Source organism: Equus asinus, chromosome 7 (genome assembly GCF_041296235.1).
Source record: "Equus asinus isolate D_3611 breed Donkey chromosome 7, EquAss-T2T_v2, whole genome shotgun sequence".
Taxonomy (NCBI): Eukaryota; Metazoa; Chordata; class Mammalia; order Perissodactyla; family Equidae; genus Equus; species Equus asinus.
The window spans coordinates 53780464-53796365 of record NC_091796.1 but is presented as its reverse complement, the minus strand read 5'-3'; the positions used below and the strand labels follow the sequence as shown (position 1 = coordinate 53796365).

Genomic DNA, 15902 nt, shown 5'->3' with positions numbered 1-15902 from the left:
GTTTAACTTTTCAAGAAACTGCCAAACTGTTTCCCAAACTAGTTTTACTATTTTATGTTCTCAGGAGTCTATCAGAGTTCCAATTCCTTCAAATCCTTGCCATTGCTTGGATAGTCAGTCGTTTAATTTTAGCCATTCTACTAAGTGTGTAGTGATATCTCATTGTTGTTTTAATTTGCATTTCCCTAAGGACTAATGGTGTTAATCATCTTTTCATGGGCTTAATTGCCATCCATACTCTTTCTGCCATTTTAAAAACTGGATTGTTTATTTTCTTATTATTGAGTTTCTAAATGTCTCTCTTCTTGATACAATCCCTGTGTATGCTTTGCAAAGATTTTCGCTTAGGCTGTGGCTATCTTTTCATTCTCTTAATAGTGTCTTTTGAGGAGCAGAAGTTTTTAATTTTAATGAAGTTCAGTTTGTTCTTTTATGAATTGTGCTTTTGGAGTTATATCTAAGAAATATTTGCCTAACCCAGGTCACAGATTTTTTTTCCCATGTTTTCTTTTACAAGTTTTATAGTTTCAAGTTTTACACTTAGGTCTACGGCCCATTTGAGTAATTTTTTATGTGGTGTGACATATGGATTGAACTTCATGTTTTTGCATATGGATATTCAATTGTTCCAGCACCATTTGTTGAAAATGTTATCCTTTCTTCACTGTAATGTCTCTGTGCCTTTGTTAAAAAGTCAGTTGTCCATACATGTGTGAATTTATTTCTAGACTTTCTGTTCTGTTCCACTGATCTATTCATATATCTTTATACCAGTACAATGCTGTTTTGATTATTGTAGCTTTATAATAATTCTTGGAATCAGGTAATGTTAGCCTTCTAACTTCTTTTTTTCTTTTTCAGAGTTATTTTGGCTATTTTATTCTATTTCCATAGAATTTTAGAAATAGCTTATTAATGTCTACCAAAAAAAGAGCCTCTGGGATTTTGGTTTGGATTGTGTTGAACCTACAGGTCAATTGGGAGAGAACTGAGATCTTAACAATAATCGTCTTCCAACCCATGAACAAGAGATATCTCTCTAATTTATCTGGGCCTTCTTTATTTTCTCTGAGCATTGCTTTCTAGTTTTCAGGGTACAGTTGTTTTTAACACCTTTTGTCAGATTTATTCCTGAATATTTCATATTTTTATGCTATTATAAATGGTATTATAATTTTTAAATTTTAAATTTCTGATAGTTCATTGCTGGCACATAGAAATCCAATTGACATATGTATATTGCTTTTGTATCCTGCAATGTTGCTAAAGTCAATAGTTTATTAGTTCTGGTAGTGTTTTTTAAGATTTCATTGGATTTTCTACATAGATAATCATGTGGTCTGTGAATAAGGACAGTTTTACTTCTTCCTTTCCAATCTGGATGCCTCTTTATTTCTTTTACCTGCCTGATTGCACTGGCTAGAACCTGTACAGCCCTGAATAGAAATGGCAAGGGCAGACATGCCTGTCTTGTTTCTGATCTTAGGCAGAAAGCATTCAGTTTTTCATCACTCAGTATGCTAGCTGTGGGTTTTTGGTAGATCCCCATTATCAGATTAAGGAAGTTCTCTTCTTTTACTAGTTTGATAAGAGCTTTTATCAGGAATAAATATCGGATTTTGTCAACGTTTTCTGCATCAATTGACATAATTATATGGCTTTACTTTTTTAAAGTAAATAACATTGATCGATATTCACATGTTAAAACAACCATGTATTCCTGTGATAGACCCCACTTGATCATGACATACTTTTTTTCAACATATTATTGAATTCAATATGCTAAAATGTTATTATTAATTCCATGAGGGATACTGGTTTGAACTTTTCTTATAATGTCTTTGATTTCGGTATCAAGGTAATGGTAGTCTCACAGAATAAATGAGGAAGGAGTCCATTCTCTTCAATTTTTGGAAGAGTTTGTGTAGAATTAGTATTACTTCTTCCTTAGATGTTTGCTGGAATCTACCAGTGAAGCCATCTGGGCCTGGAGTTTTCCCTGAGATTTTTAATGACAGTTTCAACGTATTAAATACATAAAAGGTTATTCAGGGTATCTATTTCTTCTTGTGTAAGCTTTGTAATTTGTACCTTTCAAGGAATTTGTTGATTTCATCTAAGTTGCCAACTTATTGGCATAAAATCATTCTTAACATTCCCTTATTATTCTTTTAATATCATTCAAATCTTTAGCGATCTTGCCTTTCTCATTTCCAATATTGGTAATTTGAATCTTTTCTCTTTTTTTCCATAGTATTCTGGCTAGAGGTTTATCAATTTTATTGATTTTCTCAAAGAATTAGTTTCTGGTTTTATTAATCTCTTTCTATTGTTTTTCTGTTTTCTATTTCACTGATTGCCTCTTTGATCTTTAGTATTTTCTTTCTTCTGCTTACTTTGTTTAATTTTCTCTTCTTTATCCTAGTTGCTTAAGGCAGAAGCTGAGTTCATTGATTCAAGATCTTTCTTCTTTTCTAATATATGTTTGGTGCTATAAATTTCCTTCTAAACAGTGCTTTAGTGACACCCTACGAATTCTGATATGTTGTTTATTCATTTCCATTCAATTAAAAATATTAACTTCTGAGGCTGTCCCGGTGGTGTAGTGGTTAAGTTCACACACTCCACTTTGGCAGCCTGGGGTTTGCAGGTTCAGATCCCAGGCACAGACCTAGTCTCACTCGTCAAGCCATGCTATGATGGCATCCCACATAAAATAGAGGAAGATTGGCACAGATGTTAGCTCAGTGACAATCTTCCTCAAGCAAAAAGAAAAAGATTGGCAACAGATGTTAGGTCAGGGCCAATCTTCCTCACACACACACAAAACATTAATTTCCCTTCTGATCCATATATTATATAGAAGAGTGTTATTCAGTTTCAAAATATTTGGGGATTTGCCAGAGATTCTTCTGTTATTGACTTCTAATATAATTCCATTTGGGGCAAAGAACATACTTTGTATGATCTGAATCCTTCAAAATGTATTGACTTGTTTTATGGCCCATAAGCATGGTATCATGCTTATTTTTGTTTCTCTGTAGGTAACATGTCTGTTTTCTTTGGCTTGGTAAAGGTTCTATGTGAACTTGAAGAGAATGTGTATTTTGCCGTTGCTGGGTGGAGTGTTCTTTTAACGTCCATTAGGTCAAGTTAGCTGATAGTGTTTTTCAAATATTCTGTATTTGTGCTGATTCTGTCCATCTGTTCTATCAATTATTGAGAGAGACATATGGAAATATCTGGCCATAATTGTGGATTTATGTATTTCCTAAAATAATTCTATCAGCTTTTGCTCATGCATTTTGAAACTCTGTTATTAGGTGCACAAATCTTTAGGATTATTCTGTCCTCATTACTTGACCGCTTTATTATTAGGAAATTACTTTTTTAATCTCTCATAATATTCTTTGCTCTGAAATCGATTTTGCTTCATATTAATATAGCTACACAAGCTTTCTTTTGACTACTGTTAGCATGGTACTTTTTAAAATACTTTTACCTTTAACCTGTGTGTGTCTCTAAAGATTAATTGTATTTCAGGTAGGCAGCATAGAGTTGGGTCTTACTTTTTATCCAATCCGATAATCTTTGCCTTTGAATTGGGGAGTTCAGATCATTCACATTTAATAAGATTCTTGATGTGGTTAGGTCCGAGTCTATCATCTTACCATTTGCTTTTTACTTGTCCTGTCTATTCTTTGTCCCCTTTTTCTTCTTTTCAGTCTTCTTTTGGATAAAGTATTTTTTATGATTCCATTTTATCTCCTTTGTTTCTTATTAACTATAACTGATTTTTTTAGTGGTTACTTTAGGGTTTATAATATATATCTTAACTTATCACAGTCTAACTTCAAGTAACATTGTACAACTTCAATGTATAGTACAAGAACCTTACAATACAGTCAGTCTTCCATATCCACAGGTTCCACAGCTGCAGATTCAACCAATCACAGATTGAAAGGGCTACTATGGTTGCATCTGTACTGAACGTGTACACAATTTTTTTTCTTGTCATTATTCCCTAAACAATATAGAATAATAACTATTTATATAGCATTTACATTGTATTAGGTATTATAAGTAATCTAGAGATGATTTAAAATAAATGGGAGGATGTGCATAGGTTATAGGCAAATACTATACCATTTTATATAAGGCACTTATATTCACATCTGTGGATTTTGGTATCCAGGTGGGAGGGAGGTCCTGGAAACAATCCCCCGCAGATACTGAGAGATGACTGTAGAATACTTCCATATAGCCCCTCCTAGCCTTTATGCTATTGTCATGCATTTTACTTTTCCATACATTATAAACCTTACAATATATTGTTATATTTGTATAAGTCAATTATCTTTTAAATAGATTTAAATAATAGGAAAAAATTGCATATATTTACCCATGTAGTTATCATTTCCAGTGGTTTTCATTCCTTTGTAAAGACTCAGATTTTCTTTTGTCTGATATCATTGTCCATCTACCTGAATGACTTCCTTTAGCATTTCTTGTAAGGTGAATCTGCTGGTGGTGAATTCTTTTATATTTTGTATGTCTGAAAATGTCTTTATTTCACCTTGATTTTTGAAAGATATTTTTGCTGAGTATAGAATTTTAGGTTGAGAGTTCTTAGCTTTCAGCATTTCAGGGATGTTGCTCCACTGTCTTCTTATTTATATGATTTCCCATTAGAAATATGATATCATGCTTATTTTTGTTCTTCTGTATATAACATGTCTTTTATCTCTGGCTGTTTTTTTTTTTTTTTAAAGATTTTATTTTTTCCTTTTTCTTCCCAAAGCCCCCCGGTACATAGTTGTATATTCTTCATTGTGGGTCCTTCTAGTTGTGGCATGTGGGACACTGCCTCAGCATGGTTTGATGAGCAGTGCCATGTCCGCGCCCAGGATTTGAACCAATGAAACACTGGGCCACCTGCAGCAGATCATGAGAACTTAACCACTCGGCCACGGGGCCAGCCCCACCTCTGGCTGTTTTTAAGATTTTCTCTTTATTGTTGGTTTTAAGCAATTTTACTATGACGTGCTTTGGTGTTTTCGTCATGTTTCTTGTGCTTGGGGTTCATCAAACTTCTTGGATGTGTAAGTTTATAGTTTTCATCAAGTTTGGCAAGTTTTTAGTCACTATTTCTTCAAATATTTTTTGTCTCCTCTACCCCCATCCTTTCAGATACTGCTTGTAGTTGTCCCACAGCTCACTGATGCTCTTTTCATTTTATTTTTTTCCTTTCTGTGTTTCATTGTGAATAGTTTCTATTACTACGTCTTCAAGTTATTAATCTTTTCTTCTGCAATGACTAATTTGTTGTTAATCCTATTCAGTGTATTTTTCATTTCAAACATTGTAGTTGGCATCTCTAGAAGTTCAATTTGGGTTTTTTTAATATCTTCAATGTCTACTTAACTTTTTAAACATACGACATATAGTTATAACTGTTTGATGTCCTTCTCTGCTAATTCTAATATCTGTGTCAGTTCTGGGTTGGTTCTGATTGATTGATTAGTCTCCTTAATATTAGCTGTGTTTTTTGTCTCTTTGTATGCCTAGTAATCTTTGATTGGATGTTTGGCATTGCTAATTTTATTTTGTAGGATGCTGGATATTTTTGTATTTCTATAAATACTCTTGAGCTTTGTTCTAGAATGCAGTTAAATTACTTGAAAGAATTTGATTCTTTTGTGTTTTGTTTTTTGATATTTTTAGGCAGCTCTGAAGCAGTGCTCAATCTAGTGCTAAGTATTCTCCTTTACTGAGACAAGACCCTCCTAAGTACATTATTCAATGCCTGATGAATTATGTTTTCCCATCTAGCTGGTTGGAACAGTCCCTGTACCTGGCCATGCATGAACGCTGGGCACTGTTTATGTTCATCCTTTTGGATAGTACTTTTTACCAGCCTTGAGTAGTTTCCCCACATGCATGCATCAATTAGTATTATGTTGAACATTTGAGGGGACCCTCTGCACATCTCGGGGGTTCTCTTCCTTTCTGTAGTGCTCTCCCTTCTGGTACTTAGTCCTTTTGAACTCTAGCTCTTTTGGTTTCCCCACACTCTCAGTTCCCTCTACTCTGTTTAGGGAAACTACGAGGTTCTAGCACAGTTCCCCCTTCCTGTATCATGGTCACGTATTTATTGGCCACTTCGATTTCCTCTTTCATGAATGCTTGTTGAAGTTTTTGCTCATTTTTCCTATTAATGTGTCTTTTTCTTATTCATAGCCATTCTTTATATGTTCTTCATACTAGCCCTCTGTTAGTTTTGTACATTATAAATATCTTCTTCCAATTTATGGCTTATTTTTTCACTTTCTTTATGGTGTCTTCTAATAATTAGAAGTTGTAATTTTAATGTAGCAAACTATCAGTCTTTTCCTTTATGATCAGCTCTTTTTGCCTCTACTTTTAAGATATCTACAATATGTAAGAGATTCTGCAATATCTTCTAAAAGCTTGATAATTTTGCATTTCACATTTAGATTTTCCAGCTACCTGGAACTGATTTTTGTGAGAGTGTGAACTAGGACTCCAGTTTCATTTTTTCCACATAGGATATCCAATTTCTGAGCACCATTCCTTGAAAGAAAAGGTCCCACTGATTTGCAAGTCACCTCTGTTAAGTATGAAATACTCATATGTTATGTGAATCTTTTTCTGGACTTTCTACTCTGTTCTACTGCTCCGTGTCTACTCTTGTGCCAACTCCACCCTGTCTTTATTAGTAAAGCTTCATGAGCTTGATATATGATATGGAAAGTCCTTTCACTGGTTATTGTTCTTACTTCTTCAATACACAAGAGCAACACAGTAACTGGTTTACATAACTTTGAACCTACAGTAGCCCACAGAGAAAAAAGTCTCATTTCATGGACAATACCTCTGTCTCCAATAACAGGGCTAACTTCTCAATTAGGAACAGAAGACACAGTGCCTCAGGTCCATAACACTTTTAGAGGCTCATGAGAATGTTTCAATTTATTTTAAAATCAGAAGAAAAAAGTGAACTTTTGTTTGAAGGAAGTATTTTAATATACAATATTAATATACTCATCTTTCTACCAACTCAGTCACAAAATATAATCTTAAATACTTTTCTAGGGAGAAAGGGCCCACAGAGGCAAAAGGTGCCCAGGGTCTAAGAAAGTCATAAAGTGGCCCTGCCTGAGAGAGTCTTCTTAAACTTATCCTGTAAGTCAGAGCCACAGAGCTTAGGTGGCTTATCTCTACCTGCCCTATAAGCCAGGGCACAAAGACACGTTTCCTCCTAATGTTAGATGAGCATATCATCTTCTTTTGGAAAAATAGTACACACCAGTACTTTAATAATCCCCCCAATGCTAACTTCAAATTTAAATAAAAATAGAATTCAAATAGCATTTAGTTCCAGGCATTTCCCAGGTACCAGGATGTACAACAATAGGCAAAATGAACATAAAGCTTCTAGCCTATAAGAGAATATCGATGGTTAACACGTAATTATAATTAGGAGGAATGCCATACAAGCAGAAGTATGATAGAAAGACTGAGTTAATCCTTAATTGAAAAACAGGTGTTGTTATTTTCAGCTTTACAAATGAGAAAACTAAGGCACAGAACAATTGAGTGGCATATCCCAAGCCTCAGCCAATCTATGTCAGGAGCAGTATTTAAATATCAGGACTCCGACTCCAAGCTCTGTGCTGTTAACTCTCTGGTCTGAAACAGTGCTCATCCCGCAGTAGATATTCAATAAATTAGACCGTAATAAACTGAAAGAGAAACAGTGGCATTTCAAAGGAGTTCATCTTTCTCTCAGACCAGCTTTTTAATCTATTTTTTCAACAGCTTTATTAAGGTATATTTTATACATCGTAAAATTTACTCGTTTCAAATGTACAATTCAATGAGTTTTAGTAACTTTACCAAGTGGTGCAACCATCACCATAAATCAGTTTTAGAACATTTTCATCCCCCCAATAAGAACCCTTATGCCCATTTTCAGTTAATTTCCATTCCCATCTCTCGCCCCAGACAACTACTAATCTATTTCCTATCTCTACAAATTTGCCTTTTCTGGACATTTCATATAAATGAAATCACATAATATATAATCTCTTTTGTCTGTTTTTTTTCACTTAGCATAATGTTTTTGAAGTTCATCCATGACGTAGCCTGTGTCAGTAGTTTGTTCCTTAATATTGCTGAATGGTATGCCATTGTATGGATCCACCACATTTTTGTCTATTGATTCACGAGTTGATTGACATTTAGGTTGCTTCCAGTTTTCAACTATAATGAATAATGCTTCTGCAAACATTTGTGCACAAGCTTTTGTGAGGACATATGTCTTCACTTCTCTTGAGTAGACACTTAGAAGTGGAATTGCTAAGTTGTGCTGCAGTTTATGTTTAACTTTTTGAGAATCTGCCAAACTATATTCCAAAGTGGCTGCTACATTTTACATTCTTACCAGCAATGTATGAGGGTTCCAATTTCTCCACATCCACAGACTCTTATTATTGTCATCTGTTTTTTTGATTATCATTCTAGCAACGGGTGTGAAGTAGTATCTCATTATGGTTTTGATTTGCATTTCCCTAATGACTAATGATGTTGAGCATCTTTTCACATGCTCATTAGCCATTTGTATATATTCCTTGAAGAAAGGTCTAATCCAAATCCTTTGCTCATATTTTGATGAGATTGTCATCTTATTACTCAGCTGTAAAAGTTCTTTGTAAATTCTGAATACAAATCCTTTTTTTTTTTTTTGGATGATATATATATTTTTTTTCCTGAGGAAGATTAGCCCTGAGCTAACATCTGCTGCCAATCCTTTTCTTTTTTGCTGAGAAAGACTGGCCCTGAGCTCACATCCATGCCCATCTTCCTCTACTTTATATGTGGGACGCCTACCACAACATGGCGTGCCAAGCGGTGCCATGTCTGCATCGAGGATGTGAACCGTCGAACTCCGGGCCGTCGAAGTGGAACGTGCAAACTTAACCGCTGCACCACCGGGCCGGCCCCAAAACCAAGCATGTAAAATCCTTTCTTAAATATGTGTTTTGCAAATATTTTTTCCCAGTCTGTCACTTGTCTTTTCATTTTCTTTTGTGTGTGTGTGTAAGGAAAATTGGCCCTGACCTAACATCTGTTGCCAATCTTGCTCTTTTTGCTTGAGAAAGATTGTCACTGAGCTAACATCTGTGCCAATCTTCCTCTATTTTACGTGGAATACCACCACAGCATGGCTTGACAAGTGGTGCTAGGTCCGTGCCTGGGATCTGAACCTGCGAACCCCAGGCCACTGAAGCAGAGCACATGAACTCAACCACGATGATACCGGGCTGGCCCCTGTCTTTTCATTTTCTTAATGTTGATTTTCGAAGTATAAAAGTTTTGAATTTTGATGAGGTCCATTTTATCAATTTTACAGAAATAAATCCTAATATTTGTAGTCAATTGATTTTTGACAAATGCAATTCACTGATAAGAAGATAGTCTGTCCAAGAGGTGATGCTGGAGAACTGGATATCCACATGCAAAAAGATGAACTTAGATGCTCATCTCACACCATACACAGAAGCAAACCCAAAATGGCTCATGAACTTTAATGCAAGAGATAAAACGGTAAGACTTTTAGAAGAAAACACGAAAGAGAGACTTTCAAGAACTTGGGTTACGCAAAGTTTTTTTTATCATATTCTTTAATTCTTGTCCTGATTAAACACAATATATGTACGTGTGTGTAGGTGTATGTATGTGTGTGTTTGTATGTGGTTTGTGTATATAATGAAGCTAGATAGCAAATAGCCAACCTGAGTCAAATGATAAAATGTTTTACTGGGATTGTTGACTAAAATTTGAATTAACAATGACATAAATATGTTGAAAGAAAATATGCAAGGGATAAGTGGCAAGCCTGCCAGAACAGAACATCCAGAGGTTGGCAGGGAAACATAAGACAAAGCTGTGTAAATAGTAAGTTAATTCCCTTTTCAAATACTATGCAATGTGTGTACCTAATTTTCAGGCTAAGAAATGCTGATTTCAGGCAGTCATTGATTGCAGATTAAGAAGGCAATCTTCTATAGAAGGATGAATCTCTATCCGCTAAGGAGATGCTACATACTCTCATGTTTGCAATGACATCATAATGCCAACATGAAATTCTTATACTCTATTACTTTCAACATGCGTAGGAAGAAAGAAATTATTGCTGAAGAATCTATAAACATAATTCGTCAAGAAGAAAGTTTTAGACACAAAGCCTCACTTTAAAGGCACCTTCTTCTATTAAATTCTCTAGACTGCACTTAAAATTGTTAATAGCTAACTTCATGCTCAAATTACCACTTTCACCTCCACAAGGGAAACACAAGAATATTGGCATAACACTTGGCCACTGTGCCAATCAGTGCCTTGCCTCTTCACAGCACCTGAGGGAGCCTTTGCTGAAGCCTGAATCTTAATTTTCTCTATTCAGAGCAACATTTTATTTTCAAAATATATTTCCTGGTATAATTAAAACTGCATTACTGCTTATTAATATTTCAATATCTTTTCATTATTTTCAAGTACAACTGGTTATTTATATGTCCACCTCACCCTCTTAGGAAAGGTCGTCTGTTTTTTGTTCTCTTATCCCTTACATGAGTGGTTTTTTAAATCACTGGAGCCAACAGTCAAGGAGTGGAGCCCTGCCTTACAGCATCAGACAATGGTCTTAGAACGCAATAGACACTTGCTAAGTTTTTGTTGAAATGAAGTAAATATTCATTTTTAATACTGCAGTTTTAAAATTATATTTCCTTAGCCCCAAGGTCTACTGGCAGAAAATATATCACAGAATTGATCAAATTACTAAAATAAATTCTAGGAGAGATATGTAGGTTTATAATGATTGTGATGAAGGCTAATCTGTCAAGGCTAAGAGCCAAATACCAGTGTTTTTCTTTCTTGAATACCTAGTGACATGATGTTCTCTCGTTTATTCTAAAGAGAATGCTCTTTCCTCCTAGATCACAGCCTTTATCTAAATCTCTTGGATAGTTTAAAAGTCAGACTTTTTAAGTCCAGGATGAGGTGTGGACACATAGCAAGAAGTGCCCAAAACAAAATCAGCCTTATTATCATTGCTGTTGTTGCTAACATATCTAATAATCACTTCCATCTTGAAAATAAGTAGAAAGATTTACCAGCTCATCAGAATTTCACATAAATTTGAAAGAGGAATGCTACATAGTGAAATAAATGAACACAGCCTTCTTTTCAATCTATTGTGGTTGAGTAGACACTGGCAAAGCACATATGCTATAAAGTTTGCATATCAAATGAGTAAAATGGTACTTCACAAAAAAACAAGTGAATTGAAAAAAACTTTCAAAAATTCTTGTAAAATAGTTTTCTCTTGACTAAGATATAACTTAGACTGGTTCTCAATAATTTCCTCCAATACTATCTGCAGCAATCTTTTCGGTTATACCTCTCTAGCCCTTCAGCCACCTGGAAACATTAAGTCCCACCTGGAGCCTTATACTGACCTCAGGGCCTGGGCCAGTGCAGTCCTCTATAATGGAGGAATTTTTAGAAGCCTTAGACTAGTCACTTATCTGCTCAGTATCTGATTAGCCATTCTGCTGATCCTGCTCTGATATTGTAACCTAGTTTCAGGCACTAAAATTTTCTCTGGTTATTTGTAGCAAAGCCTCTATCTTGAACCTCTAAAAATTAGATCTGGATTTTTCCATTGTGATCTTCAGTCCTACCATGGGTCCTTACTTTGTATCCCAGTTGGTGCAATACTCCCTATAATGTTCTGTGGGCTTAGTTACAGCTCTACCCTGGGAGTCCAGTCTTCATGAGCATGTCCCCAGTACATGCCAGCTGAGAGCTATGACATAGAATTCCCTCACGTCTGGATTTCCCTTATGGCCTACCATGAAACTCCTCTAGTTATAGGTCCTATGCTTGAGCTAAGTTTCCTACCAACTGTCAGTTCCTCTCTCCATCCCTTGCCTAGCACTGGCAGGACTGTTGAGATTTTGGGTTCTGGACACCCACAGACTGACCCATCTCAAATCTAATTCCAATAGTAACTCAAGTAATACCTCTATTTTAAGATTTCTCTATTCAAACCAGCCAGCCGTAAGTTTTAAATGCCTCAATAAATATACATCTGCTACTTGAAATTATAAAAGAAAATGCCCCATACCTGTCTGAATGAATCCTGATTTGTATCCATTAGTTGTGCCATTTTCTGGGGTCACAGTTGATGACACTGAAGAGTTTGGTTTAATAGAGTGGCAAGTAGCAGAGGATTGTCGGCTTCTACATTCTGGAAAGGAGAAAGAATCACATTATGAGAGGAGATCGATATTCTGTTAAAACTAGTGATGGGGATACAATGCATAAAATCTCTAAAATAAATTGCTGCTTCTTAAGTGGCAGCCACTTTCCTTATTGAGAAAAAAAAATCTGAGCATCTAAGAAACTGCTGAAAAGAATAAGGATTAGATATTCCACTGCATTAGAATAATGAATAGAATTTGTGTTAAATCTTATCAAACACATGAAGATGTGAAGTTTCAACTGGATTCATTTCTATAAATAAGTTAGTTAAGTTCTTCCTAACTGAAAAGAAACAAAATTTTGTCAACTGAATAGTATATTTTCCCAGGTATTACAAAGAGAGCATTATTTATTCTAAAGTATATTTAGTTCTAATTAAAATAGAAGAACATGGATGCTTAAAAGTTACCAAAGAACCTAAATAAAGTAGAAACAGCAACTGACCAGGGAACTGACAATTTGAGGCCCTCTTTAAATGACAGAAGAGCTAGAAAGAGTCCCTTTTTTTCCCTGAGAGCTGCACTCCACCCTCCCAAAGATAGATTCAAAGAGACAGGCACTTTCCTAAACTTGAATGGTCTCTATTAAAAATAGAAAGAGCAAGTCAAATAACCTGTCAGAGGGCTTTATATCTTTGGATAGCCTTCTGAACTTGGGGTATTTATCTATATCACACGTGAATTCTGAAACCTGTATGGGCCACTTGTCATTATCATAACATCCTCATTCCCTTCTCTTCCCTCTCCGGTCTGGAAGCTGACACTACCTTTCCAGCAGATAAGAGGTCCCTTTGACAGGACACCCTGGGAGCTTCTGACTAGGTAGTACTTTAAGTGCTTCTGCTTCTTTGGCTGGGTGGTGAGCTTCAAGTTAATGTGGTTGGAAAATTCTGTGAAATACCGAAATCCTCTTTCTCCACAGCCGATACAGTTTCCAGAAAACCCTGAAAGGAGGAAAACCAAAGTTACTGGTGACCTTGTAAGTTGATACAATACTTTTACATATAAAAAGCATAGAAATAGTCACAGTCTTTGACCCAATAACTTCCTAATTTCGAGAAAATTATTCAGGGGCTGGCCCCGTGGCTGAGTGGTTAAGTTCGCGCGCTCTGCTTCGGCAGCCCGGGGTTTCGCTGGTTCGGATCCTGGGTGCGGACTTGGCACCACTCATCAGGCCATGTTCAGGCGGCGTCCCACATGCCACAACTAGAAGGACCCACAACTAAAATATACAACTATATACTGGGGGGATTCGGGGAGAAAAAAGCAGAAAAAAAAAAATGATTGGCAACTGTTGTTAGCTCAGGTGCCAATCTTTAAAAAAAAAAAAAGAAAATTATTCAAAGGAAAAAAGCAGGTACAAAATTTTGTTAGCCATTATTTTCTAACAGTGAAAGACAGAAAATAATTTAAATTTTAAGAAATGCTCTAAAAGGATAATGGTTAAGGAAACAGAGTGGACAGTATCATTTGATAAACTTACATAGGTGACATAAAAATATGAAAAAGTTTGGTCCCAGAGATATCCACTATTTCTTCTCCACATACTCCCTTCATAGAGAACCTGCCGGCCCTGGTTCTCTGCTCTACCCACCATGTGACCTTGCCTCCATGGCCACAGCTGATTAGACTGTGGACCAATATCTGATCCAATCTGGGACAGTCAGAATCTCTCTCTTGGAATTTTGAAATATATACAAAAAGTGTCAGTCAGATGGTACTAGCCCTTGGATTCATAAGGTTTTCTAAAACTGGAACCCCAAGTTGAGGCTACATCAACCACGTGTCAGCCAAGGTATGGGAGAGAACAAACTAAGAACTGTGAAGAGAAGCTGCTCTGCAGATAGGAGAGCATGGACAGTGATGTGTAAACTCAGGGCACTGTCAACTTGCCAGTTTCTATCAGATCCAGCTGCACTTTCTGAAATGAGTTCCCTGAGATTCCTATTTCCTTTTTATTCAATCCCCCTTTACTCAAGCTAGCTTATTATTCCTTTAGATCTAACAGCCAAATAATTCCTCAGATTAATCAAACAAAATAAAACTTTCAGTGCCCTGCTTGGAGCAGGTGACATAGAAAGAAGAGATGGAGAAGGCTGGGAGGATGACAGGCCATGCTTTAGTTTATTGGAAATCAACTTTTCAGTCTCCTGTAACACACAGAGGAAAAGGCGAACAGGAAGAGGATGAGTTATTTTGGTTGTGAACTTACGAGGACATAACACTGTTATATAGCCAACAGACGTATAAGAGAAAGGCCATGAGGATTAAAAACAGAATATCTCACAATGACCCAATCTCAGACTGTTGACAATCAGTTCAGAGCATTTAGAAATGGTAGTCCAATTTATTATTATTTATTCAACAATTATTTATTGAGCACCTACCTATATGCCAGGCATTGTGCTAAATAAACACCGGGAAAACGGTGGTGTACGAGAGATAGGCAAAAACTCTAATCAGTTACATAAAATTAGTAATTCTATGTAATTAGTTTATTAATGTCACTTTATAGAAATATAAACATCAATATAATTTCATAAATTATTTAAAATATATTCAGAGACAGATTGCATTTGAGAGCATTTGGCTATTTGTCCAATACCTTGGAGCTATAGGTAAAAAAAAAAAAAAGTCAATGACTGCTTATTTCACCAAGTTACTAAAGCCATCCATCCATCCATCCATCCATCTATCTATCCATCCATGTATCTATCCACCCATCCATCCATCCGTCCATCCATCCAACAAATACTTGTATTCTACTATGTGCTAGGCACTGTTTCAGGTACCAGGTTTTCAGCAAAGAACAAAGCAGACAAAACCACTGCCTCTGTGTAACTTACATTGCAATGTGATGGAAAATTGTCTGGCTTGTGAGGCACATGTACCATACCCAAAACACAGTAAAAAGCTATAAGAACAGTTCAGCAAAAATAATTAAAAACAGTTCCAAAAAAATGAGGCTTATCTGATAATCCCAAGTAGTTTATAGAAGATTACGGTGAGAATTAGAATTAACAAATTACTGAGTTTAAGTTTTACCTTTTATCTTTTCCTCTGCCTATTCTCTGAGGTTTTTGAAAAGGAAGAGAGTGTGAGAAGCAAGAAAAGCAATGAATCTGGATAATTTTCAAAGAACAGAAACTTCACATTAATGATGAGAATTAACAATATTAAAGAGTTAAATCCTACAGTCCACTTTTAACATTCTGTATGGTTTCAATATTATTCTTGGTTCAAGAGAGATTTTTATCTGCTCAAAGTTCTCGCTGTCATTATCACAAAAAAATAACACCTCTTACAGCCAAATTACCTTTCTAGTTTTTCTGTCAATCAAGTCTTCCAGTTGCATAGTAGATTTGGGACACATGAACTGCCAAGTGGATCAATATATTTTTAAATCAATTCCCCCATAGCCTTTGGAATCTGCGTAATTTATATAAAAATTTAGACAAATTGATATTGGAGTCGACAGGGATTCTAGAATATTGGAAGTTTAAAATTTTTCCCACTATATTTTAATGCATTCTAAAATCGTCCATCCTAAGT

The 15902-nt window shown here is 35.7% G+C and overlaps 1 protein-coding gene across 15 annotated transcripts in view; it reads right to left on the bottom strand.

The window, feature by feature from the left end:
* Positions 1-15902, bottom strand: part of GREB1L (GREB1 like retinoic acid receptor coactivator) — a 240767-nt gene that overhangs the window by 83668 nt on the left and 141197 nt on the right. For all 15 annotated transcript variants that reach the window (XM_044773554.2, XM_044773549.2, XM_070513371.1 and 12 more), the window contains 2 exons: positions 13118-13294; positions 12215-12337 (listed from right to left, as the gene is read on the bottom strand). In XM_044773554.2, the coding sequence (XP_044629489.1) occupies positions 12215-12337; positions 13118-13294 (300 nt within the window). The remainder of the gene's footprint in view (positions 1-12214; positions 12338-13117; positions 13295-15902) is intronic.